Genomic DNA, 27,725 nt, shown 5'->3' on the forward strand with positions numbered 1-27,725 from the left:
AAACCCAAGCTTGGCATATACTTAAACCTTTATTTGTTTTTTTGTTTTAACATTAGACTTTACACAAATTTGGATTTACCAAAAAACATAACTACTCTATATAACATAAAAGAGCACGTAAGTATGCACAAATAAAACATTGAAAATTGTCACATAACATAATTAAAACTGAGAAAGGGTACTCTCCCTCTTCCATAGAGCACAGGTCTACAGTACAGCATCACTGATAGAGCCCTGTGCTTCGGACACAGTAGCCTCACCAGAATCCTGCCGTAACATTAGCACAACCATTCACAATGGCACGTGCCACCTCTCTTCATCAAGCTTTTCTCAGGAAATTGTTAGACTGCGCCTCATACAATTCTGTTTTGGCCACAAATAAAAACTCCTGTAAGAGTGAGAATTAAACAGCGTATTTTACTGATATCTAATTCGATCATACTAATCACAATCCTTACATTTCATGAGCCCAAGCTAACACATACAAACTGAAGCACGAAACATCAAAGGTAAGGCAAAGTTCACACATAAGCTTTTCTGCCCAGTATATCCACTGTCCAGAAAGTGCTCAGGAATTACGTTACCACTGGGTCAGTAAACTGAAACATTCTGACTGTCCTTAACTCTTTTGATTGGGTGACCTAAAATCTCAAATTAATAGCATCTGCAGATGTATTTAACTACAGTGTAATGTAATTATATTTTAACTTGAAATGAACTAGGACAACTTGAAATGAACAATTATTTTATAATAGTATTTTCTTGAAAAACGTGTCTGCTGTTAACAGTTGACATAATTTAAGGAAATCCAGTTTGCCGTACCCAAGACAAAGTTGTATTATCCGCAATGGGAAAATAATTATATTCTTGGAACAAAGTGCAATTCTAAACAGCTAACAACCATCAAACACAACCTCATGACATCAAACGTCCGATCAGCAGATACAGAAACTGAGCTTTTTGGTGGGAGAAGATAGAAATATTAGATGTCATAAGGGCCCTTATATCTTAACCGTAAAATTAATATAGTGTGATACAAAGGCAATAAGAAACAGAAAGTACATATTGTATGCAATTTGCCATAGAATAGGAAATGTTCTTTATGGCAATACAATCTTGTGTTAGAGTGCTCTAGAAAACAAACATAACAAGACATCCTTTACAAAAATACAGAGCTTCCATCATTGCAACTTTAGTTTGACACAGCAACAAATTATGAAATCATACCATACTACAATGAAAAGTAAGTTCAATACTTTTTTTCTTTCTTTTTTTTTTTTTTTTGGTAAAATGTGACAATAAACCTTTATTTTTTATTTTAATTTTTTTTGTGTGCTTTTCTTTAACATAATAAAACCAATTCTATCGCCTCGCCCGTACTGCAGTTTGTAAGATGACAGAGAAACACCAAGAGAAGGAAGCGTCACAAGCGTTATACATTTACATTCTAGCCAACGCTTCTGCTGCTCTGGGAGGCAGAGCGGAGACGTTTCTGACGCCTCCTTCTCTTCAAGCTCCCTGCAGATGACAAGGCAGAGACAAGGTGGAGGTGAGGAAACCCAGCACTGGTAGCTTTAACACATCTTCCCTTGTACACAGACGGCTTTTAGTAGGCTAGAGTGACAGGACAACCCCTTTGAGGAACCTCCAGCAGAGCAAAGCTCAGTTTAATAAATTACATTCATTTTTTTAAAATAGAATATAGGTTACAATATTGTTCTAATACTAATGTTAAACAAATAAAACTACTGTATATTCCATATATTTCCATCAAGAGTTGCTTAAAATTAGACTTCTAAAATAAAGGTGATTGTTAAAGGATGTACTGTAGGCAGTGAGGACTAGTGTGATGGGGCTTCGGTGGATTGTCAGGGAGTGGTGACGTTCATCAAACAAAACAACATCATTGTGTACAACGTTTTTGTTGTGTGTGTTTTTTTTTTTACAGACACACTGCTTTCACACAATCAAAATGAAATGAGGCAAAATACAAAGGGCTGTGAACTAAGCATTTGCACGTACAGTACACTAACTCGTCAGAGACGAGGAAGAATCAACGGGGTGATGAACAGTTTCATGTTTCAGATTTGTTTTCAGTCTTGTCTTAAATGACAGTTCCTAATTTTTGACAGGTTAAATTCAGAGTGAATTTGGACCTGTGTGAATATGCATATTTTCAACACAGCACAGACCATGTCTCACTATGAACAAGTTTAGTTTCATTGCACAGTTTGATAATTATTAGACCACATCTTATTACAAACACATTACATTATTTTGTGAAAAATTCTACCTGAAAGATGTTAGACTGTAAGTTAAATGCAATATATGTTGGTTTTTGAGAAAGACAAAATGAGACAAATGAATTACTAACACTCAGACACAAACCTTTCTACCAAATTACTTCCATTTCCCTAACTGAAAACTATTTATAAGGAACTCAACTTGTCCATCTTACAAAAGAAACAAAGTAATTTTGCAGAGGCATAATCAAATCTGTGACACAATAAATGCAAACTTTCATGGAAGTCCATGACAAGTTACTAAAGCACTAAAACTAACCAAGTGTACAAAAAGTACTAATGCACTGAATCAGCATCACACAAACACTTATTCGCTTCCTTACAGATCTAGTAGGCCCAGGGTTGCTGAGCTGATGGCGGCAGACTAACAAAGTTCTTCATTCTTAGATTCTAATGAGTCACGAATGAGGTTACGTCACTCTCAAACTCAACAAAGCCTTTTCCTGATGCTTGCTATGTACTTTAGGCACTTCTACAGTTCAAATAAAACAGGGTTGACAAACTACTTTCCCCACCACCTCAAGATTACCTTGCGAATCCCCCCCTTTTACCCAGAATCATCTATCTGCCTTCAGTCTAAAGTATTTCCACCCTAACCCTCCTGGGCAGTGGTCCTTGTGGTGTTCTACCCCCCAACCCCTCCCCCTTGCCTGCCGGGTCATCAGACACCTAGTCAGCCTCTCAGCTCCTCTCTAGACCCTGGTGACCTGGCGGCATCCACAGCACCCTGTCCTGCAGCTGTACAGCAGGAAGCCTGTCTATCCTACACCAACACGGCAGTGTGGGACGTGATTTAAAAAAAAGACGAGGTGAATTCTGGTGAGTCCACCGTACGTCCGCCTGTTAATAACACTAATTGAGGCTGCAGTAGGGGAGGGCCAGACCAGGTGGCTGACTGAATGAGGTGTCCCTTGACCAGCCTTCCTGGAGAAGCAAAGGCACGCATGGGCTGAGGGGAGCAGTGATTCTGTTCAAAAGTAGAGTAACAATAGGGGGAAACATATCCTCTGTGACATTCATATTCTCAAAGAGCAAGAAGGCCTCTTCCTCCAGTCTGAGTCATAAGCCAAGTGCAGGTAGTGTGGGGTAAACAGCTCTTTCCAATGGTCTGTGTTAAAATGTCAAAACTAGCACTAGATATACCATTTTTTTAATGCGAGTTTTATGTTGCTCTGTGAGTTCATGTGAATGTTGTGCACTTTTAAGAAACATTAAAAAGGAAAAAAGAAACAATATAATTGTTCAATAACAATTACATCTTCACAATCCCCAATCGTGTGTAAGTATATACGGTACATAAAGTAATCTTGTGACATTTAAATATCTGTAAAGCAGTATTAGTCCTAGGTATATAATTCTGATATATAATTTGTATATTTCACATAGCTCAAGGTTATGTTTACAACATTTCCTCAGTAATCTTCTTGTCAGCATGCAGGTTGCTGTAGTTCTCATGTGGAGCAGATGTAGTATTTACAGAAAGGATGTTTAGAGCCTTTGAGGGCAGCATCTCGACAATTTGTTCTTTTCATGTTGGTTACTTGAGGATGATCTGTTGCAGGAGTAGAAATTGGGAAAAAAGACATGTCACTTGATGGTGGCATTTTCTATTAACAATCTCGATTGCCCTTTGGTCCAACTGCATATACTAGGATTGCAAAGAGAATCCTTAATCCGTGCTGGCAACATTTGCTAAAGAAATAAAAAAAAGCATTTGAATAATGGTCGGCGGCAAAACTGTTTAGCGTAATGACACATTTTTTTATAAATTGCATATGAGACTGAGAGTGGAGTTAGGAAGAAGAATGACGCACACCCACACACCCACGCTCCCACCCACCCACACACGCACTCTCTCCTTCTCAGCTGACGAGGAGGAATCAGATCACCTGACCTGACCCCCCCCCCTGAAGATGCCTAAGATGGACAACAGAGGGCAGTCACAGCCAAGTCAGAGGAGGGAAGCCACTGGGTGTGAAATGGGTGCACAAACACACACACACACACGCACAAAATTGCTCGTAGACATAAACACACGTACACACAAACACACATAGTTAGAGGAGTAAAATGTCTGCTCCCTTCTACAGTGCTAGATAAAGCCATGTAAAGATGTTAATTACACCATCTCAAAGAAAGAGCTGAACTATTATGCAAGCCAAACTGTAGGTCTTCTTTGGAGGGGGTACTTCCCATTGAATAAAGCAAAGAACAAACGAAAAAGACATGCAAAAAAACAATTAAGGAAATTATGCAACAACACATCTACTATTTGCAGATGAGAGATCTCTAAATAAGTGCTGTCTGACCGTATTTGAGTGCAAATGTATCTCTATACCAAAAAAAAACAACTAAGCAAATGATTTGCTTGTAGGAAAGGCACAATAATCACACAAAGAAAAAATGTGTCTAGGGACTAAAACAAGCACTTATTTAGAGCTCAAGGATTCATGAGAGAAAGCTTTAAAAGGAGCAAACCTGATTGGCTGGAGCTGTTGCTGCGTAGGGGCTTGTGGCAGGAGTAGAGGCTGCAGAGACAGCAGCAGGCGTAGCGCTGTACATCATGGGAACTTTTCAGGAAGGGAACCATGAAAGCAATGAACAGGTAGGTGGAGCATTATGGTAACCATAGCAACGTTTCTTTTTTGTGTGCAGGGTGATAACAGTACAACATTAGCAGCAAAGCCATCATTGGGTTAGACCAGCAGATGGCATGCAATCACAGAGCAAAGCAAGATAGCATGGGAGAAATAATAGAGGAGAGCTGATTAAAGGTAGTTTAGGACATTTGACCATTTATAGTTTACTAAAGAAGATGAATAAAAATGCATTATGAAACACAATGACTAATCTCTAGTAATTTCATATTTACAGCTGTATGTATAGAACATGTTCTGTAAATGAAAAAAATGAAAAAATCTAAAGGGATACAAGTCATTTGTGGCCACGCGGAAATAAAAATGATGCATAAAATACATGGGAAAGTGATCAAATGTCCTAATCTACAGGATATAGCAAAGAGCTAGTAAATATCATCAACCAGTTGTGCTTAGATGAAATCTCGTGTTTGGAATTTAGTTTTTCTTTTGGTACAATTATCAGTGAGATGGACAAAGGGCGTAAAAAATGTGGAAACATTTGATCAAAATAAGTGAGGCAATGAGAAAGTATATAAATATTATATGTAGAGCATATCAATAATACCCTGGTACTTTGATCAGCAACAAGGTGCGGTAAGAATAAAACACATTTTTAAATAAAAATAATTATACATCCAAAACTGTGTTTTTTTCAAATGGCCTTTTAAATGTGTGTGCTGGACCCTACTGTGTACAAAGGAGCTCTGCCCAGTGACCCGGAGACATGTTGATCCAAGCACACGCCGGAATAACAAGAATGTCTATTAAATCAACAGTGAGAACATTCCATGTTCCCCCGTTCATTAGACATTTGATCAGAAGAAAGAAGCAAGGGACCTACCCATGCTCGAAGCAGGAGTCATGCACAAGACTGAGCCTGTGTGGTTATGCAGTGGGAAGTGAACAGAGGTTAATATGGGGGGAAAAACAGGTTAGCTTCAAACTGTTTTCAGCATGCTTACCACACACACACACACACACACACACACACACACACACACACACATCTGACAGAAACACACACACACACACACACACACACAGACATATCTGACAGAAACACACACAAAATAAAGAGAAGCAGACGTGGACTCCTCAGTGGAAATCAGGGATAAGATCTGTAGTTAGGTGAGCAGTGGCCATATCCAGAGAAGTGTGTGTGTGTGTGTGTGTGTGTGTGTGTGTGTGTGTAGGGTTTGATGTGAGGTACGGGTAACACTGTTCAGAGTGAGATGCACATGCAGAGGTTGTACTGTACATATTCATAGACTGGCCTAAGTCATGAGCACTCAGCAGGCAACAGTAAGACACGAGGCGGGTACTACTGATGCTGCTACACTGAGACCCTGCTGACTGAAGGAGCTTAGCGGGAGATTTAATGGATCACCTTTATCTACAGTCATCTTACACACCTTCAAAAGTGTCAAACTCTAGAACGCCACACCGATGGATTAAACTCAATATGATTTAAGCTGCCACATCTGAGTAGACTGAAATACTGTCATAATCCATCTTGACCTAGTTCATGCCTCCTTTGATTGACACCTCAGGCTTTGACACGTCACGATGATCAAGTTGGCGCTACTGCCGGGACAACAGGCCCCCGATGACGTGTCAGCAACATTAACTGCGCATAATTAGCAGAAATTGTTCACAGCGTTTTGTTTTTTTTATTCATCACATCTGGTGCATCTGACTGAGAGAAGAGGTGATACTGACCAGGATCGAACCCAGCAAAGACACAAGAACTCAAACTGTCACGGCCTCAGCCGTGCCCCCGTTTCTGGTTTTGCCCTGTCCTAGTGTTCCCTGTCATTGTCTTCACCTGGCTCGTTAGCTTCATTGTGTCCACCTGTGTGTCGTTTGGTTCTGTGTATTTCGGTTCCTGTTTTGTGTCCCGTCTTTGTCTTGTCCACCCCTGTCACTGTGAGTACCCTAACTGTTTTCCCCATTTTTCGAGATTAAACCTTTGTTTTCAAAATGCCTCACATCTCTCGTGCACTTGAGTCCTACCCCACCTCACACCCTGACATAAACAAGTAAGATCTCCGGGGGGGGGGGGGGGACACAACGTCTAGCAGGCACAGGTAATTGGGCTAGGGGGGGCTGTGGACCGGAGACAGGGCCTACCTGTGGGAAAGAATGCAGGCTGATGGAGCTGTGCGTTGGCCAGAGCCTGCTGGTAGTGCAAAACACTGGGGTTGAAGAGAGAGCTGGCGCCGTTGCTCTTCTCCAGTGCTTGTCTCTTTGGTAACGGCTGCAGGAGGCCGTGGGGAAAGGCCTGAGGAGGACACAGATCATTTCAACATGACACGGGAAGCATGAACATCCACAGCTAGCTCACGTCTTACAGTGCACTCTCTTTGGCAAATAACTAGTTTAAGGTATTTCAATAATCCAAATACATACAGTGTATGCTATTACTACTACAAAATTATAACAAAGACCTTTTTAATAATGAAGTGAATGTCTACAATATTAATGGTACTACATTTAAAACATCTATCAAGTCAATTAATCAGAGGTAACTGACGATGAATGAATCTGTGCACATACTAGATGAATCTAAGAGGTTTTAAAAACAAAAATGACAAATAAAAATTCTGTGAGTTGCTACAGTACAATTAATAGCTACATGCAAAGCAAAAGGTGAAAGGTCAAAGTACCAGGTCTACAGTTGCCTCGAGGGGTCGCTTCATTGCTTTGGCAGTCGACTGAGTCTTTTAATAGCAGGCAGCGAGCACATGATGGCAGTGGGCCAATGGGATTCAAGCGTATTAACATACAGGTAACAGCAAGCAGAGGTGCGTCATGGGGACAGCATTGCATTGTGGGTAGGTGAGAAGGAAAAAACAAAAACAAAATAATCTGAATGCAGTATACCACATACGAAACAATATGCATGCACAATAAACAAAATAACTGATCCAAGGAAACGAGAACTAACTCCTGCATTAGTAGGTCAGCATCAACTACACGTTAGCTTGATCCAATAGGTTTTACTACAATACATTTCAATCTTTCTGGAGTAAGGATATTCACAATATAGATTGACGACTACAATAATACAACATTAGCTGATTGGTAATTAATAATCACTATCAACACTTATCCAATTAAGGACAACAAAGTATAAATATTGAATTTAGGTTGCAATTCTACAATCTAAAAATGTACACACAATTACTGGATATAATAACCTTTTAAGAACACCTTACAAGTGATAATCACAGAATGTGGAGCACTGTTTACAATAATATTATTATTGTGATTATATTACTAGAATGATCATAAGATTTTGGATTGTGCCTTTTTTATTGGTTGAGAATTGGGTAAATCATTTTCACAGTTTTGTTTGTTTGAGCCAATTAATTGGTCACTGTTCATTTAGATCTGGTTAAATCTCTATGGTTACTGGTTGCATAGAATACAGTCATTGTAGACTAAAACCTATTTACTCAAATAAGCCGTAAATCTTTAAAAAAAGGGATTTGTAATTTGGCGGTCATGCAAAAAAACAAACAAACAAAAAACAAACATAGAATGTAGTAAGTGAACTAATGACGTAAAACACGTATGAAAAAAAATATGACAGGTTTACCAAGGGGTACATAGCGCATTCTAAGGTCATGGTGCATGCATGTTTTCAATTACATTTTTAATGAAAGCATGGACTGAATCCGTTGTTAGAGGTTAGATTGAAGGCCTTCATCTGCATTAGACTATAACTGTCCCATAGTGAGTGAAGTAGTGTTCAGTGAAAGTCGCTCACTCTATAACATTGCTAGTTATTAAGGCTTTAGACGTTTCAGAAACACCACCAGCAGACAGTAGAATGAAACAAGACAGTAGCTGTGGGAACAAAGTTAGGCTAGGTTTGTTGCAGCTACATCGACTTTAAAAAGCGTGGGAAGCAAGGGACGGAGGCCAAAGCAAGCCATTTTTATAAGAATACTGCAACTAGGTTAAAAGCTAGCATGAGTTGCAACATAAAAATGTTTAATAAACAGTATAGACTACTAGGGCATATTGTTGGAAAATTGGGAAAAATGTTCATTATTTTGACAAATAACTTGTCTACAAATAAAGCAGAGCTCCACATTCTATGATGATTGGTAAACTGACAGACATATGGTTGTCAGACAGGACTAAAAATCCATCAAGGCTGATCTGTCACATTTCATCAAAGCGTTAATTGCACAAGTTGTCTAAGATACAATGTTCTAACAGTATGAAAGATGTGGTGGGCTTGAGGCCAGGACCTTACCATGGCTGCTGCTGCCTGTGCTGCCACAGCAGTGTGGTTGACCTGGTGCTGGGTAGCTTTGATTTTGGCCTGTAAGTGTGCAGGGGGGTGGAAGTACTTGCACTTCTCCCTGGAGCAGCGGCTCTTGATGTAGTCCATGCACACGGTCACCGTGTTGTCGCTGGTGTCGATCATGGGGCTGTCGCTGGGGTGGGCAAAGCGGCAGTCCGTCTCGCCCCGAGCGCAGTTGCCTCGCTGGAACTCCCGGCACACCTGGGGGGACGGGGGGACGTTACTGGAAGGTTGAGACTTGAGACTTACAACACTCAGTGAGCAGGGATGCTTTTTTTAAAGTGTTGTCGGAGCCTTTAATGGAAACGCTGCACTAGGGCCTCAGCCTACATGGTACGAGCACTTATACGGAGTCAGATGGCTGAGCGGTGAGGGAGTCGGGCTTGTAATCCGAAGGTTGCCGGATCGATTCCCCGCTGTGCCAAATTACGTTGTTGGGCAAGGCACTTGCCTCGGGGGGAATGTCCCCTGTATTTACTGTAAGTCGCTCTGGATAAGAGTGTCTGCTAAATGTAATGTATACGGTGAGCTACCGGTCAACACACTCAACAGGTGCTTTAACACTTTCCAGTAGGGGTGTGCGGTTCAGTCTTCTAGCGATTCACAAATGTTTTTTTTGTAATGTTATTTCATTTATTTATTTTATTTAAAAAAACATTTTTGATTAAAAATTGTTTCTACCAAGAATCGATTCGACCCAAGAATCGATTCTAATCGAATCGTGAGGTACCAAAAGATTCCCACCCCTACTTTCCAATCATCTGGATTGCCTACCTCCAGCTTGTCTGTGCGCAGCATCTTCTGTGAGGACGAGGAAGAGGAGGACGAGGAGTTCTGGACATTGATGGGGGGGCTGCCGGGGATGATGACTGGGGCGCTGGGAAGCATGTCTGCAGAGACAAGCCCCATCCCGTGGCTCATGGGGGTCATGTAAGGAGCATAGCTAAGTCCAGGGCTCTGACCAAGTCCTTGGCTCATAGAAAAAGATGGCTGTGAAAAGCAGGATGGGCGAGAGTCAGGAAAAAAGTACTGCAAAGAATTTGGTTTCAAAACGTGAGTGTCAGGTGCTACTTGGAAGTTACTTACAACTGAGTATGAGTAACTTACTACTGGCTGCATGCTGGTTCCTGGGATCATGAACTGCATCTGCTGCGCCAGCATGGCGGCTGCTGTTTTCTGCTGGATGAGGTTGTTCCGTCCGTTAATCTCTAGCTGGGTTTTTAAATGCGAAGGTGGATGAAGGTACTTACAATTTTCTCTAGAACATCGACCCTGTGGTGAGAGAGAAGAATAATTCAATTTTAACACATTCTTGGGACCCCCCCAAAAAAGTAACCTGACCCACTAGGCTGTAATGTTTATGGAGTTATCCACATTCATAAAGGTTTTACATTGAGATGCAGATTTTTTTTAATCAAATAGACCAAATTGAATTTTGCAATTATGGAACCGAGGATCCATTTAAACCACTATCATCAGTGCTGCATATAAAATCATGACAGACAAGGTCAATAGAATCCATACACAGTCAAATGAAGAGACAAGGATGTTGTGCATGAAGGCAAGGACACATGGAGGCCGTGTAAGCCCATTTGACATCCATTTAGTCCCCCGTCACACTGGTGAGAGACCTTGGTGAAAGGCATTGGCTCCCAACAGGCCTTGGTGGTGTTGTCAAGATGACAAGTCCCCATTTTGAATGTCCAGCGTGAATGGGTGGGAAAACAGCTAAAACCACAAAAAAAAAAACCTTGCTTCAAACGTTCCATGTTCTAAAACCATGAGGAGAAGGTAACCTTAATGACACGATTATGACCAGGATCGTGTCTCCCTAGTGGATGAGCAGCTCGTGTTTTTCTGGAGGAGGGAGCAAGAGGCTATTATTTCTCAGAAAAAGCCAGTCAACTAAGATTGACTGAGGAGGGAAGTAGGCCACATCCTTATTTTAGTCTTATAATAGCACACATGGGAAGTGTACACTATGCTTGGATGTATGAAGCAGAACATTATCTGCACTTTCACTATGACAATCTCTCCTTTTTAGAGGTCAGCCACGCTATCTGTAGCATACAGACTGGGTCTGCCGTCACGATCACTGGTTTGCCGAGAGCTCGAACCAACATAATGATGACAATCAATGATGTATCGTGATGAGGCCGAGAAATCTCAATCTCCACGTCCCTCCACAGAAGTCTGGCGAAGCGGCCATGATTACCACCAGCAACTGAAACAGGCTTAGGGGGAAAAGCTGAATGGCCAGAAATGGGCTGTGAGTTTGCCAACATAGGGGATCTGTCTACACACTGACCGCCCCCTCCTCTTTGTTGGGGAACAGTGGGCTCCAAAGTCCATTCACAACAATTCAGATGTCTGCATGATAGCATTCTCACCCGGCTCTGTTTAGTAGAAGCGTGGGTCCAGCTCGGAGCTGAAATAGCCAGGCTACTAGGCTAGGCTAAAGCTTAAGGTTGGGCTAGTATACCAGCTAATTCTGAAGTGCTGTAAAGTCTGCAAAATAAGTTGCCTGATACACATTTTAATTGCACTGGGGACTCTTTTACCACAAAAAAAGGATTATTGTAGTCATCAATCAAACAGCCAATCAATGAGAGATTAAGCTGCTATCCTGTGTAGGTGTTTTACATATTCAAATGAAAAACTTGTTTAATAATGCAAGACAACAATTCTGACACATAGATTAGGCCTAGATTTACTGAACTCATCTGAGATTCCCCCAAGAGATTCATATACATTATTCTCATTCACTGTCCATGAGGATTTTATCTTTATCCAAGCATATTCTCTTGGAAAGTTCCAGATATTAAAGTGGGGATTGTGGATTAGAGACACAAAGACAAGCTGTTGTGTAACTGACCTTATCAGCAACAGCTAACTATTCACTCAGCTCACAGAAAGACATTTAATAAGGGAGAATCAGTGGGCTAAAACACAGACTAGCTAGCCATATATAACCTATCAATCTTTTCCTTCCTTTGTGAGCTAGATCTGGCATCTACTTAAATATCTAATAGGCATCTCCTATAGAGACAGAAAACACTGTCTTTCCTAATCTTTTACGGAATTTACATGTGACATCAATGCAACTGCCTTCAGCAATTAATGAGACACAGACAAACTATTGATCCGACGCAAAGAGACGCTCCAACAGATGTTCACTAAACACAAACAGGCAAGTGTGCCCTGGCTGTCATAGTGGGGCCAGCCAATCGTGTGGCCCTCCCATTCATGACAAATGAGATGGTGCAGCCATATTATTGGAGGATACAGAGAACAGAAACACAGCTGTGTGGAGCACAGGATCTCCGTTCACACACACACACAAACTTCTTGACAAGCTCTTTATTGAGGATACAGCTAAGACACTATACGCTTTGGACAAATGCATAGCTGCGTTATAGAGTCATTGTGATTTGTAGGCTATACGATGGCATAATCTCTCATCTATGGCAAGAAACACATGCTAAATTGATTTCCCGATTATACGGTACTTTTCCAGGGCAAAATTAAGCCCAGTATAAGCTGGTCACACCCAGCAGTTCCCAGCCGTACTCAACGGAGCTCTACCCTCAAGATACTTTGACCCCAGTTTAAATAGCTCGAGTTATCACTCAGTTTGAGGTCAGGCCCACACGTGTCATCATATCCAATAATCAGACTTTCACTGCCCTCATGCTGTCCTCACTAACCACCAACATCCTGAACTGTGATCCCTGGACAGGAAGGTGGCTGGCAGTTGAGGTGAGCCGAAGAGAACACAACCGGCACACAATGGCGTCTTATCTCAGCGTGATAAGGGGTCAGGGCAGATGCCAGGTCCAAATTCCAGGCAAGGCATGCCAGGGTAAACCGACAGGGTAAGGCGTCAGAATGGTCCACGCTACCGGCCCACTGGAACGGGGTCCGAGTTGATGTAACGCTCCTTTGGGTAAGCCCCCAGATGAGGTGTGAATAGTGCTGCGGGATAAAAGGATCATTGTTCGGTCTGTGTTAAATGCCTCATGAGAAGGGCCGTAGTGGGAGGCAGGGAGATAGAGAGAGAAAGAGAGAGAGAGGGGAGAGAGACAGAGAGAGACAGTGAGTTCCGTCCTCTCCAAGTTCTTGACTTGAACAGAGACTGAGCGTTGTGTTGGAGGTACAGTGAGTTGGTAGAGGATGCATGAATGTAGCAGGCTGTGCAGTGTCAGCATGGTCTGATGGTGAGCTCCTGTATCACTGTCAGACATGCTCCAGTGACTGGGGATTCTCCTTCCTGTGACGCTTTACTAAAATGTGGCGTCGGCGGGACTTTGATTCAGTAAAGCAGTTTATTGCCTTTCCGCCTCACTCTACCCTCCGGCTCACACCGCACACATAAACACACGTCAATTGCTTACTTGTCCCATTCTCCCAGGGGTAATCAAGAAGCCAGTGTGTTTGTCTATGAAAGAATAATCCCACAGATGGGCTAAATGAACAACTGCTGACATGTTTGAAATTAATATGTTAATATTTTTAGCTGAGCTTGAAACCCTTAAGCCTGGACTCATACTGCAGTGGGTGCTAATTCTACAGAACAGGGAAGGGAGAGAGAGATAATGTGTGTCAGAGAGAAAGAGTGTGTGAGCGAGAGAATGTATGCGAAAAAGAGAACGTGTGTGAGAACGAAAGAGTGTGAGAAAAAGTGTGTGTGTGTGAGAGAGAGAGAGAGAGAGAGAGAGGCCCCCCTCCTCTCCTCCATCAGATGATGTGATCTGCAGTGAGCTCCTGCAACTAGGCTGCATACTCCCCCACCCAGCCCCCACCCAGCCCCCACCCAGCCCTCACACCGCCTCACTCAATATGCTACATCCCACAGCCAAGCCCACGCTGGGGGGGAGGATGAGGGGGAAGAGTAGGAGGAGAGGGAGTTAGAGAAGGAGGGGGAGGAGGGAGTAGGATGAGGATGAGGAGGAGGAGGGGGGAGGAGAGGGAGTTAGAGGAGGAGGGGGAGAAGGGAGTAGGATGAGGAGGAGGAGAGGGAGTTAGAGAAGGAGGGGGAGGAAGGAGTAGGATGAGGAGGAGGAGGAGAGGGAGTTAGAGGAGGAGGGGGAGAAGAGAGTAGGATGAGGAGGAGGAGAGGGAGTTAGAGAAGGAGGGGAAGAGGGAGTAGGATGAGGAGGAGGAGGGGGAGGAGAGGGAGTTAGAGGAGGAGGGGGAGGGAGGAGCAGGATGAGGAGGAGGAAGGGAAGGGAGGAGAAGGTTGAGTAGGGAGAGGGAAGGGAGGGAGTTAAAGGAGGAGGGGGAGGGAGGAGGACAGTGAGCACCACTCCTGCAGGCATCAAGAGAAACCCACACAGGCACATGACCCTGTGTGTAGTGTGCTACAGGCTTGAGGACGAGGTCCAACATGATAATATCGGCAAACGAAACAACGTCAGTACATCCTGAGCCGTGCGTTTCCCGAAAGTAAACCATGTATGGTGATTTTACAGCAGAGCATGTGAACTTTGTTTCCCATAATGCATCCTTCTTTAACGTCAGAAGGGAAATGAAAAAAATAAGGCAGGCTTTCGTTTGCAGCAGGGGTGGGGGTGCTTTGTCCAACCAGAATGAAACTAGATGAGCTTCATGAATCCATACCATACAGGATGACGGTATGAAAAAGGGAACAGTAATGAATGTAGAAGATGTTCTGGTGGGCTCCTGAGCCTCTGTGCAGTGCAGGCTTGGAGCAGGAGGGGTGAGTCCTCTGAGCTTGGCCTTGGGCTCGCTCGTCTGCTGCAGCCTGGTGTCCAGGCGGAGGGAGGGGCCTTCATGTCGCACACAGGAAGCTGGATGAGTGTGGAATGTGAATCACACCTGAAACAACAACAACCATCTGCCTCCACTCACACGAAGGAGAGGAGAGACAATGGCTAGTAGCTTGTGTTGGTGTACCAGCCTTCATCCGCTCCACACTGCACACCCGTTCCAAGTCCACCGATAGGTAGGTATCAGAGGATGTCTATGAAAATGAATAAAAACAAGATGGCTTTTGCCAGGAATGTGACTAGTTTCAGCTCTGCTAAGCTCGTTACAGATTTTGGACGACTCAATCGCTATGAAAAAAGCCACGGCAGCCACGTAAGTTTGAGATTTATTGTCTGGAACGGCCATAATGAAATGAAAGAAATTAGTCCACCCAATGAGAAACATGAGGTACCGCACAGAGGTGGTTAATAGTCTGACAGGAAACCATTAAGTCAACACAATACAATACTTTTTATATCTGAACAATGGATGGCCTTTTATGGCATTTCACATACAGTAGCCCTCTGACATCTTTTTCAACACATGAAGGGGGAGAATGAAGCTTTCTGGTGCCCATGACTGCAATCATCAAATGGCACAAATATAGGAGGAACATTTCCTCGGCCCTGTGGGTCAGGGTGACACACAAGAGGCCTCTGACTCGTCAAAAGAAGCCACAAGTAGGTCAAAGGGAGAGGGGGAGGGGGAAATCTTGGTGGAGAAGCCTAAGGTCGACCTTCATAAGAGGGGAGAGTTTGTGTTGGTTTGGCTTCGTTGTCACTTTCACATGACATACCAGCGCCAATCACAGACGTGCTTGTGTTGACATGGAATGTGAGGCACTTGTGTTGGAGTTAAGTTAATCTTCCCAGTCAGACACTGCATGCCCCTGGTTCACCCGCATGGTAGCCTTGGCTCTAACCCTGCCTGACCACAACCAATGGCATGACTGGAGACGATGACCCTTGTTTTGGGAGCAGGAACATATATTTGTGTGTCTCCATTTAGGCTTAGTTAATATAGGGGGCATAGTAAGTATGGGGCACTCTGAATATGGTGTAGGCAAGCCTACTCTTAAAACTAATCACCGTCTTCCTGCAGACTGCACCTTTATTTGATCATAAATGCTCTCACTGTTTTCTGTTTCCTGAATGCTTTTTTAAGCATATCGCACGGTTGGCACATGTGCGTTTGCACAGCAGTAGCATGCAGTGTACCAGCATAATCCATCCGTCTTCAACAATGCTATGTTTCAGGGGAAGAGGTTGCAGATTAAGTAGCGCCAAACTATGATCTATGATCTAAAATAGGCATCGTAACACATGAAACTGAGGGTGTTAAAAGTTCAAACTCATGAAACAGAAGAGCCTCTTTTTGCGATGTACTGTATCTGGTAACAGCGGCACTAACATAAATCTTGGGAAGCAGAGTAGTCGCATAGCAAATAAATGAGACTAATCCCAGTATAACAGCATGAGCTGGTCACCCCACCCACACACTGAATGTTAAACACCATGCCACTGACAAGACAGGCCTAAAACCTGGGGAGCGGCACAAACACAAAGGAAACAATTCATACTGTATTTCATCCTGCGCTTTGGATGCAGGTTGAAGGGATTTCGAGTGTTTCTGAGGCTAATGCATGCGTTCCCTTGGTGGCATGACATAAACTTTCTGGCTTTTGTTCCCCGCGCAGAATAAAAAAATTTTCACGCTCTCCGCAAGTGAAAAAAAAAAAAGAGAGTCATTCTCCTTGTCAGTTTGTTTAGCCTGACTGCGAAATGAACTCTTCTCAAGCCAAAATGTGACGAGATGGGAATTCTTCACTTACTGTGGGCCTACTCACATGCTGAGCAATGCCGACAACCATTCTCTGCACGTACTATGGTATAGATGTCCCATTAATATTCCTGCTCTCAGGGAATCTCTCTGGGTGTCAGCTGAGGGCTCCAGAACCCTCCCGGGGAAATCACACAGTCGGTCACATGGCCTTCAGACGGCATCTGCTCATTATAGGAAGAGCTTGTAATGAGGAACACAATGGACAATAAAACTGTGGGTGCGGTGCCATGTTGCTATGGCTGATCTTCTTGTTTCTCGCTTTTGCGGTTAATGTGGTGGTTAATGTGGTGGTTAATGTGGTGGTTAATGTGGTGTTTTGCTTACAATTTTACACAAAATGTAATCAAGACAATTGAACAGCCTAACACGTATCGATCGCCACATTTTCTGGTGGGTTTACGTTTCAGCAAATTGGGATTTACGGTACACATCAACAATAACATTAGGTGAAATCATACTATTTTGCCCAGAAACACAGCTTAGGAAGTGTTTTGGGGTATATTCAATGCAGGGGCTTGCTTTAGGCACTGCCAGCCCTGCTCCTCTCCCTGCAGTGTCTTTAGAAGCTTCCTTTGACCCAGCTTCCACACTCTCCCAGGAGAGCAGCCCCAGGAAAGCAGCTTCTCTCAGCCACATCATGACTGACAGCCAGCCAGCCAGCTCCCAGCCTGCCCTGCTAGGAGCCCTGGGACCGAGAGATCCTCAGAGCCCCGGCCTGTTTCTAAGGGGAAAGCCGGTAGGTCGGGGAGGGAGAAGGACGCTTTCTCAGGCTGATGATGCAGCCTGAAGGGTGAGTCAAACCCCACAGGCACAGGAGGAAAAGAGTATGCTAAGCTAACTGGAGTGTGCTAACACCCGTGAGCTTATCGGCCAGACGCTCTTTGTCAATTGGCGGGCAGTCATGAGATAGTAGTTACTGTCATGCATGAGCTACTGGGCTAAGTGGGATCACATGGACTATATCAAGCAGGCTGAAGCATGTCAGGAGAATGGCTGATTAAGAAGAGAAAACCTGTGACATCCAAGAAGTTATCCCTTAAGATTTCTTTGGAAGTCATGCCAGTAAAAATAACAAAAAAAGTGAAAAACTTTCCTTCTAGAATAGGCTTTTAGTTTCACATTAATAGAGAACAAATGAATTCCACATGTTTATATCAGCGTCCAGTTCTAACTACTTGTTCTCAACTAAACAAAGTGCATGCTGTATGATTTACATTACATTTAGTCATTTAGCAGACACTATTATCCAGAGCGACTTACAGTAAGTACAGGGACATTCCCCCCGAGGCAAGTAGGGTGAAGTGCCTTGCCCAAGGACACAACTTCATTTGGCACGGCCGGGATTCGAACCGGTAACCTTCTGATTACTAGCCCGACTCTTAACCGCTCAGGCACTTGACTCCCATTTACATACAGAACACATTCAAATTCCGGGAGTGGGAAACCGCTGACCGCTAAAAAGAAGTCAGTAACAGATAGACCTCCAGTACAAGAACTCGTCTTCAACAACAAGCTATTCAGCAGGAAGAGTCATGACATCATCACATGACTGTGGCATTTAGTTGGTTTTCAAGGCCAATCCTGCCCCATCCCCCTTCTCCCAGCTAACAGCTGCGTCTCTCTCTTTTCACTCTGCTTCTCCGAAGGAGTCATGTCGTCAAGCGCAAGGTGGCAAAACCACGCTGACTCAAGTCAGCCCCATCTAATCTTGATCATGAATCATAATGTCTCTTGAGCTCTACCAAGAAAATCAATCAAATATATCCACTGAAGAAATTACGCTTGATTAATTTGTCTAGTACCTCATAGTTCCGGACCATGGGAAACACTGAACTAGACAGTAATGTGTGCTAAGCCTACAGTATAAAAGGCTGCTTCACATACTGTTATTGCTGTCCTTAGAATCAATTAAAATAGACTGCAAGAGATAGGCTACAGGGCTACAATCTCCTTAACAGAGAAACTGCGCCATAACAATTCTAACAATATTCTGTGAATTGTGTTGTGTGGGTGGGCTGAGCCTAGGAGCATTTTAAACCTGTTTGCAGAGGGCATTATTGTTATCCACCACAATACTTCAAAACAAACAACAAATACAGGCCTTTTTGGAGCAAATATAAAATAGCCAGTGTGTGCCCCCCCCCCCCCCCCCATGAACAGTCACTTCCTCCACCTACACTTCGGTCTAAATTCAGAAGCACGATCGTCGGCCTGTGTTGAAGAACCATGCGTGTATTTGAACGAAGTTTCCCTCAGGTACTACAGTCTCTCCTGCCCGCTAGTAGGCTTAGTCAGTCTCGCTGGGCCCTGGAACACCAGAGAGCCATGTTAGACAGAAGGCTGGAAGGACAGACTGCTCAATGCCTCCACTGTTCTGAGGGAGCAAGATCAACAGTGTATGACTCTCTAAGATTAATGACTGGGGCACTATTCAGGCCTGAAATGTCTTCGTTATCCATCCAGAGAAATACAAGGAAATCGAGAAACCTGCAACACAATCTTCATCTCCATTAATGGTTTGGGGTGAAAAGTCAATGGGCAAAATCAAAGGCAGGCCAAAGGATTTTATTCTTTCTCAAATACACAACACCCAGCTGAGGAGGCACTTGGGCAGAATGGGTTCTTTGTGGTGAGTTCCTGTTGCTGCTTGTGACAGCACCAGTCCTGACCGCTAGGCCAGGGACCAGGCCTCTTGCCCAGGCAGGCTGTGTTTAAACCGAGCGGTGAAGAGATAAGGAGGATGAGATCATTCAACATGAGAATAATCCGTGGGGAGGGGCAGGGCTGTACTGTGCTACGCTGGCAGTGAGAGCTTCTGTGTGGATTAACCCTGTCACAGCCACAGTCCCAGACAGGGTAAAGCAAGGCAGGGCCACTGAGGTGAAAGGGGGAACGCTTTCACAGTAATCCCAATCCCAGCCCCAGCTAGTAGAAGACTACAGTCTTAAATCCATACAACCAAAAGAGCAACCATTGTGGATTTTTGATGTGTATGGAGTACACTCTCACTCTGAGATGCTTATGCTGAGTTACACCAAATTATTATATGGGATCATCTCTGTCTGTCTGGTAAAAGCACCATCATACAGCACACATGATTGAAATTATCTCGGAAAACCTGCCTTTTTTTCTAGCATACCGAGGCAAACAGATCATGAATCTATCCGAAAATATGGTCCATAACATTCCTTACCTTTAGCGAGTCGAAGCAGGCTATAACTCTTCCATTTTCGACCTGGCAGCTCTTTGGTGGGTGTGCAAATTTGCATTCCTCATCACTCCGTGAGCAAGTTCCTCTCTGAAACTGACGACACACTTCCAATGTCAGCCATTTTGTGTCTCTAATCGAAGACATATTTAAAGCCATGTCCAAACCCTTGTGGTATTTCAAAACTGGTTGACTGTATTTCTGAGGTTTCACCACGCCTTGTCAGAGGTTCTAAACTTTTGAGTCCGCTTGATTTGTGAGTTTAAGAAGTTCTCAAATCATGAAGTCATCAGATGGTCCCCCACAGTGTCAGCCAGGCGGAGATGATAATTGATCAGCTAGATATCAGGCATCAATCAGTTTACACCAACAGCAGACCACTGGCAAGGGAAACAGCCTTGCTATGTGGTACATTCAAGTGGCTTTTCCTCCACTGACAGAACCCATAAATAAGATGTCTGGGCAATAGAGATCCTTGATAGAATATCAATGCAGACTGGTTAGTATTGACTTTGCCAACTTTTAGTCATTTGTCAGTGTTGTCCTTGCTGGCAGATCTTCACGTCTCCAAAGTAAATCTCTCCTTTTGGATCCCTTGCTTGTTGTGCAAAAGTCAACAGGAGACTGAGGAGTTGCTGCAGAGTTGTCCCCTGATACTGCACAGGCCTGGTCTTAAGGGGACTGGGCCTGGGCCGTGCACATGTGGACCGCAGAGAAGGTTCCAGATGGGTACGTCGTCTGAAAGGCACTTTCTGTTGATGAGCTGAAAAGTGGGAAAAAGAGGGATAAAGTATTGTGTTTTAGAACAGCTGTACTTCTTTACAGGAGCTCAATACCCTTATCTGCAACGACTTAGCCTTTATGGTAAACAAGTAAACCAGCTGAATGAAAAGCAGCTGAACAGTGAGACCTGCTGGAATTACTTACAGTGAGGAAAGAAGGCCAATACACCTTCACAATTATGGAAAATTGATATGTTAGGATCAGCTCTAAACACAAACTGATTCATAAGTGTGGTCCCAGTGGATCATCCACCGAAAGAAAACAAAAGCAGCCAAAACATTTGGACATTTGGAATAATTGCGAACATCTGTAAATATTTAGGCCTGGATGTGAACTCATGGACAAGACATAAAAGAGTCGTCAACAGAGATAAAAGTATAAAACCAGTTGGTGACACAGTTGATATCATTAGATAGCCTAATCTTAGCCATCAGTTGTAGTCTTTCATCATGTTCTTAATGTGGCTTCAATCATCTCAGTGCAGCATGGCAACAGTGTCTAAAACTAGCTATTTGACTTTGACCAATCAAATTTGACTAGTGATGGGGGTCTCGTAAACCAATTTATTCTGGCTTCATGAGGATCACAGCGATGAATGCGGTGGCATAAGACAATGTGGATCCTAAATACCCTCCATTAGGCCTACATTTTAACTAATAGGCAGACATACCCATCTCTTTTAATGTGCCAATCATGCCAATCATCCAAATAATCACCCCCTCTCTGGCAGGACCTAGCCTCATTTTCTCCTCTCCCAGGAGAACATCAGCTACTACAAACGACTACTATGTGTCAAATGTGACCTTTTGCAATTAGGCCAGGCTGGTGCGATTCATTTGGGACCATCTGAAAGCTTCTCCAATTTAGGGAAAGTGAAAACAATAACCTAGTTAATTAAATCCAATTATCAGGATCTAGGTTATAGATGAGAGTTTCCCCATCAGGCTAGGTAGGAGATATCACTTAGGCTCCTGTACCATATTATTACATCCATCAATAACGCTAGAACAGCAGTCACCGTATTCATAATGCAAAAAAAAAAACAGCTCGCCGTGTAAGAATAAACTGCAGGGTATAGATGCTTTATCCGGTAGTTAGCTTAGCCTCTTAAACATGATTCATATTGGAAAGGCTTGACTACATGTGGCTCTGGGATAATGTTGATGAAGCATGACAGCTGGAAGCCAGGTAGGGAGGTGTCTCTAACACTCTTGTGACCTCTCCAGATTAGTTTAGTTCCCTCGAACACCAGTCAGAGGGACACGAGCACAATACTGTACCAATGTGGAATGATACTGTAGTTCCTGAACCACCCTAGGTCCTTTAGGGGAAACAATGTCATCGCCCGGCATTGGCCTGTGTCTAAATCGACAAGCTAGTCATCAAGAAGTTCACACTACAGTTTGGCACTAATCAGAGTGACATATTTGACTGATTAATGTCTCTGACCTTGAAGCCTATTCAGCCTACGGTTTATGAAATTTTAATTCCATGCTCTCTAGGCTCTGCAGCGCTAGCCTAGCCTATATTTATCACCCCAGACAGCCTTTGAGGCAGGCACGTCCAATATGACAAAATTATAAATATGCTTGTGGAGAGTCGAAGCAGCTGGGATGCAGGGGACCCCAGCGAGACAGTCCAAACACAGATCCGACCCCAGAGTCAAAACCTTGCTATTGCGCAGATTTCTGTTGTGGTGACATGTGACAGCTAAGGACAGGGGTTGATGTTGGCCAGATGTTAGCAAGGTAGGCTATGTGGATAAACAACACTAAATTATCAAAAATACCAGAATAAAATTAAGCGTTGTTCCACTATTAAATAAGAAGATCTCTACTTCTTTTTTCCAATGTAGATTTCCTTTTAAAACTAAGGTTGAAGTAGATACATTTAATTGAAATCATTAATTCTATAAATGGTCTTTAATGTTTCTAGATAGGAAGAAAGTAGGACAGGCTATCACACACTTACAGAAATGGGGATCATTCAATCCTACAGTACATCTTATTCTCCATGGACATAATAAATGTAAATGGGCTAATTGTGATATCTACACATATTCCTCTCTGTGTAAAAATATCTGTGTATCTATAGATGTACAGCATACGTGTGTTACACCTTGGAGTCTGCAAAAAAAATAAAAAATAGGTAGACCAGGTCCATTATTCTATAGTTTATTCACAGTAGACTCAATAGTTTGGCTTCTAACTGAATGTGGGGCATCACTGTGATAAGGTTGTCAGAGAACCCGAGCTTCTGACTTTGGTTGCTTATGTTGAACATTTCTCTACATGGTTCACCTTCTGCTACTTGACAGATCATGTATGGGCCTTTGCCATTAATAGGCTAGCATACTAATATGATTTGATCTTTCCAAATCACACGGCGCAGGTGAAAAATACCTTCCAATAGATAGCCATTAGGGACTGATCATGAAACAATAGACACATATATTATGCTGAACGCTATTAATAGGCATTAGCCTACTAGTTTGCAGAAGGTTACGCCTAGGCTATTACTGGTATGACACCCTAGCTTGCAGCAGCAATGCAGTCAGCTATTTACTGAGTCAGCAGGCATGCGTGTTTCATATATCTACTACTGTGGTCTTAGCTATTAGGCAAACTGAACTGGGGTGACCTTAATTACTCTCATGTTACTGCGAGTGCACAGTTCTACAAGATAATCTACAACCGTCTGGCCTCCAGGGAGCCCAAAACCAATCCATAATTCGTATATTAAGCCTCCTTTCACTTATTTAGACTAAAACAAAGTTAGTCGACTTAAAATTGTATCTCGTGAAATGATGTTAGCGCAGTAAAAGTGCTGAACTTTCCCCGGATTGTCGCCCTCTGCCAGATATTTTCCCCACAGTGTTGTTTTCGTTGGTCATGATGACGACAAGGTAACACCTGGTGCCTCAGAGAATAAATCATTGTGTGTTGACCCTCGGTCCGCCTTAGCTCCGGGTACGAGGAAAACACTCCTCCGAAGCTTGTGCAAACACACACTGGGGAGGGAGTCAGACACGGGACAGACAGACCGGGTAAGTGCTGAAACGCCACAGGAAGTTGCAGAACAGGCATAAAGGGAGTACCTTGTTCTTTCCTGGCAGGATGAGTGAGGTAAACTCTCCACACTGGCCACATTAGCACATTAGACAAGAACCAGCCAACCAGTGGAAAGCAAATAAGAGTTAGCGGTAACTGTACACGTAGAGTTATCATAGGGGAGTGGGCTAGATTTTATCAACACACAAGTCAAGTCTCCTATCTCTCCCTCTCAGTCTCACCGCATGGTATGCAGCATAATGCAGCAAATTCCTTCAGGGAGCAAGTCAGGAAACACTGCAAGGAAACAAGCCTTACCTCGCGCAGTTATGAATCACTTTTGGCTAACCTCGTCCACAGAGTCTAGGTTAGTAATCAGACTTTTCCAAATGACTTTCTGTCTTGATAATCACTATGTGCGTAGTTGTCTTTCCCTTTGATATTCTGTTTTCTCAGAGACCATGCCTAGACAATTTATTTTCTTTCCACGACAGTACAGGAAAAAGAATGTCTGCTTAACTCTGGCTCAAACATTTCCAGCCACCCCCTTCCTGCCGGCCCCTCCGCCTCCAGGAAGGCCCTCCCATAAAGCTCTGGCCAATGGCAAATCAGAAACACATTTGCAGCATACAAACTGGCTGTGCAGGCCAGACAGACAGCCTAGCTAAATCAAATCTGTACTTACGTTGAGAAAGTTAACTGAAATCTGCCTGCTTCACATATTCTTAATGGACTACTATTATCAATATCATTACAAACATCCTCTATTATAACTATAGCCTATTACTGTAATTACTCCTCCAAAAATTGTAAGCCTGCAGAACATTAAGCAAAGAACAAACACTGGCATTTATTACAGCATAGAATAACCAGGGCATTTAGGGTTACCGTAACATACAATAAGACCACACATTTCACAACATTGCTTCAACATTGCTAGATTTAAATCAATTATGGTATCAAGGACAAACCTTTTCTCAATGTTAAATATGAATCTTCATGGTCTGACTGGTTTAGAAGAAAGTTACAACGTTAGCCGACAGTTGGCATTGATGTTATCTAAGGCTAAAGACTGCAAGAACACTTTCGATAAATATATGACCTTGTCTGGCTTTTCTATCCCCTATCAATAACATGATTAATAACGGTGGTGTCTAGCTACTACGACATTAATACGACATATGTCAATGTCCAGCTGGGTTGATCACTATCAAATGTCCTAAAATATAAGTAGGTTAATGTATAAGGAAAGGATTTACGTCAAGTCAAGAACAAGTGAAGTCTATATTCAACATCTAGTCTGCCTACCATGTACAATACTTTTTAAATGTTTTAGCTAGACTATGAAAGTCATTTCAGAGACGGTATTTCTGGTCATGTACGACTTCCTCGCTAGTACTAGCTACAGTAGCTAGTAGCGACGACTGGCTAGATGGGTTGGTAGGTATATTCTTGTTCTAGTCCGTGCTAGCTAGCTTACATTAGTCCAGCTAGCATTACTTTGGTGGACGTCCCGACCCATATATCTCAGTAGCTAGTTGACACGTGATTTCTGTGCTAAATCTTCAAAGAATGAGCTAACATTAAAGCGTCCTAAGACGGTTTATATCTTTATGCCACGTCAAATTCGCTAGCTACTGCTAGCTAGCTAGTTAAGTCGCTCACACAGCATTTTCACCTGCTTACCTTGGCTTTACCTCATCGTTATGAAGAATCTCTCTCCAGACTCCAGCCCAGCCTACCATTCGCGCAGACAGTGCAGACTTCAGCGCCACCGAATTGGGAGAAAAAAACAAGATAGCTATGGAGTGAAGCCGAAATATTTATATTCAATAACACATTGGGTTCTCACTTTATACAGGAAACTATGTTTTAGACGAGTATATCCGAGTGTCAGGTTCTTTTTCGACACTTTGTTGCACAGATTGGAGCAACAAGCATTTGACAGCTCCCTGTACGACAGCCAGCAGATTTATTGAAAGGGTAACTACAATGTCTATCAGTGTGCGTACAAAAATGTGAAGGCAACGTTTGTCGAAGAAAATATAACTAATATATGAATACCTTTTAGAGACTTCATGTTAATTGTAAAATATGTGCTATTTTTTTTAACGGAAGATTATAAACAAATGGAAATCTACAGAGATCACCCCATGAATGGACATGGTACGTTCCAAACGAATGTCAGGTGGCTCCAGAAGGGCAAGGGTTTGCTTGTTACCAAGGGAACAGCAGTGAAACCGTGAGGGAAATTATAGTTTTTCAATTTTTTATAGTCCTACATTCAGTTTATATTTGATTTGCTTGGCATTCGGTATATATTTGAGTTTCCACTCTGTGTATGGAGTATAATTATTAGATTATTATTAACAGCACCAAAAATCTTAAACTAGGTATAGCCTACCTTAAGTTGCCATATGAATTTGATTTTAACAATAGAAATAGTTCTATATATTTAATAACCAGATACAAATGGTTATTTTTACGTTAATATTTGTTTATAACATTTATTAGTACTGAATGTAACATGTTTTTTTGTTTTTTTTTCAAAAGCGAATGTATATAGCCCCAGGGGTTATACTTTTATTTTCGAATATTTCGAGGTTCACTTCCACAAAGAAAAATTTTGCAGTTAGGAGATAACATCATAACTCCCCCTGTGAAAAGTGGGATTGTATGATCAGCAAGTTTCTGAATACCTTTAAACACTGAACATGACATGACATTTACTAAATGGATGTTTCTTGTAATTATTTGCCCCTTTCCTCTCTGACCCACCTCCAAATTCCAAACTATTACTTATTCCTGTCATTTTACAGAGTGCCAGATATGGGATTACGGAGGTATTTATGGAGACAAACACATTCTTTCCATTAAATTGAAAGCGGTATGTGTGGAATGATGAGCTGTTATTGTTATAGGCATCAGAAAAAGGATGAGCAGACTGGAATGCCAGACTGCTGGACTGGGTTGGGGAAAGCCTGCTGACCAAGCTTCACTTATCTGTCCACACCAGGGCAACCTCCCACGCGCACCATGCAGCGGTAGTAGGGCAGAGGAGCAGAAGGCCTCAGTGACAGATGACAGCAGTACTGAAGGGGACATGGCCTAATGGAAATGCATAAGGAAGGCCTCTATTTCACAGTTCCTGTTGCCATGTGCTCTCTATATAAATACACAGTGTTGACAAAATAAAATAATTGTCTGTCATGATCAAAACTATACCCAATATTATGTGATTTACTCGTTGATTCTGTCACTGGGTTCAGTAGAATTCTTAATTTTTGACATATAGAAAAAAAAAGAAAACAAAACTGCCAAAATATATATGAACTATTAGGCCTATCAAATGGCTTTACCAGTGTCATGACTACAATGGGGTGTTCATTTGATTAAACTGTCACATTGATCAGCTTTGGCCTTCACATAGCATATAAGAGTATAGGAGTGGTCCAGCCTTTGATCTTGTCACACTGTCAAGCCCCTCCAAACGTGTGTCATGGACATCAAGAGCAGTGAGGAAAGGTCACCACATTGCTCCCATCAAGCCTGAAGAAATGCCACTGTCAAATAGACTCAGATATGAAACTGAAAAAACATTCTTCTACCAGTTCCCCTTTGACCTTGTAGAGCCTCCAACTACATATCCCTCAATAACCCCTGGTAGCTTCCTCAAACTCATGTAAAATACCATCTTACAGTGAATGTTAATCTACTCTCTTCAGTCTTGTGGGAATATTCATAGTAAGCTATATTTTGCGTGAGATATGTTCAATACGTGCTTGTTATTGTAACAACATCTTCTGGTACCAC

The 27,725-nt window shown here is 42.7% G+C and overlaps 1 protein-coding gene and 1 long non-coding RNA gene across 20 annotated transcripts; one reads left to right on the forward strand and one right to left on the reverse strand.

Moving 5' to 3' along the window:
- Nucleotides 1-16: 16 nt before the first annotated feature.
- LOC146233740 (muscleblind-like protein 2a) lies at nucleotides 17-26,059 on the reverse strand. 16 transcript variants are annotated; one of them, XM_084689809.1, is made up of 10 exons: nucleotides 25,977-26,059; nucleotides 25,599-25,675; nucleotides 20,065-20,842; nucleotides 10,035-10,532; nucleotides 9,210-9,461; nucleotides 7,609-7,662; nucleotides 7,073-7,223; nucleotides 5,784-5,819; nucleotides 4,782-4,873; nucleotides 17-3,855 (listed from the first exon to the last, which is right to left on the reverse strand). In XM_084689809.1, exons 3-10 carry the CDS (start codon nucleotides 20,236-20,238, stop codon nucleotides 3,841-3,843), a joined length of 1,272 nt encoding a protein of 423 aa, XP_084545935.1. In that variant the 5' UTR covers nucleotides 20,239-20,842; nucleotides 25,599-25,675; nucleotides 25,977-26,059; the 3' UTR covers nucleotides 17-3,840. The 16 variants fall into 16 exon arrangements, with proteins under 16 accessions (XP_084545935.1, XP_084545938.1, XP_084545941.1 ...); XM_084689812.1 differs by having other exon boundaries at nucleotides 25,610-25,675; nucleotides 25,977-25,994; XM_084689815.1 differs by lacking the exon at nucleotides 25,977-26,059 and having other exon boundaries at nucleotides 10,035-10,250; nucleotides 10,368-10,532; nucleotides 25,599-25,865.
- Nucleotides 23,818-27,136, forward strand: LOC146233741 (uncharacterized). Of its 4 annotated transcripts, XR_014741781.1 has the most exons (4): nucleotides 23,818-23,908; nucleotides 24,149-24,279; nucleotides 26,732-26,755; nucleotides 26,834-27,136. It is a non-coding gene; the product is annotated as an uncharacterized LOC146233741 (long non-coding RNA). The 4 variants fall into 4 exon arrangements; XR_014741779.1 differs by lacking the exon at nucleotides 23,818-23,908 and having other exon boundaries at nucleotides 23,944-24,279; XR_014741780.1 differs by lacking the exons at nucleotides 23,818-23,908; nucleotides 26,732-26,755 and having other exon boundaries at nucleotides 23,944-24,279; nucleotides 26,929-27,136.
- Nucleotides 27,137-27,725: the final 589 nt, after the last annotated feature.

Source organism: Hypomesus nipponensis, chromosome 23, assembly GCF_054491055.1.
Source record: "Hypomesus nipponensis isolate SF chromosome 23, ASM5449105v1, whole genome shotgun sequence".
NCBI classification, from domain to species: Eukaryota; Metazoa; Chordata; class Actinopteri; order Osmeriformes; family Osmeridae; genus Hypomesus; species Hypomesus nipponensis.

What these genes read in the sequence shown, in the direction of transcription:
- LOC146233740 (XM_084689809.1), bottom strand. Translation starts at nt 20,238, where the DNA reads ATGGCTTTAAATATGTCTTCGATTAGAGACACAAAATGGCTGACATTG. An exon ending in CACAGGCAGCAGCAGCCATG is followed by an intron (nt 7,663 to 9,209) that starts GTAAGGTCCTGG and finishes TGCTATTAAAAG; the next exon opens with ACTCAGTCGACTGCCAAAGC. An exon ending in TCGAGGCAACTGTAGACCTG is followed by an intron (nt 7,224 to 7,608) that starts GTACTTTGACCT and finishes TGTCCTCCTCAG; the next exon opens with GCCTTTCCCCACGGCCTCCT.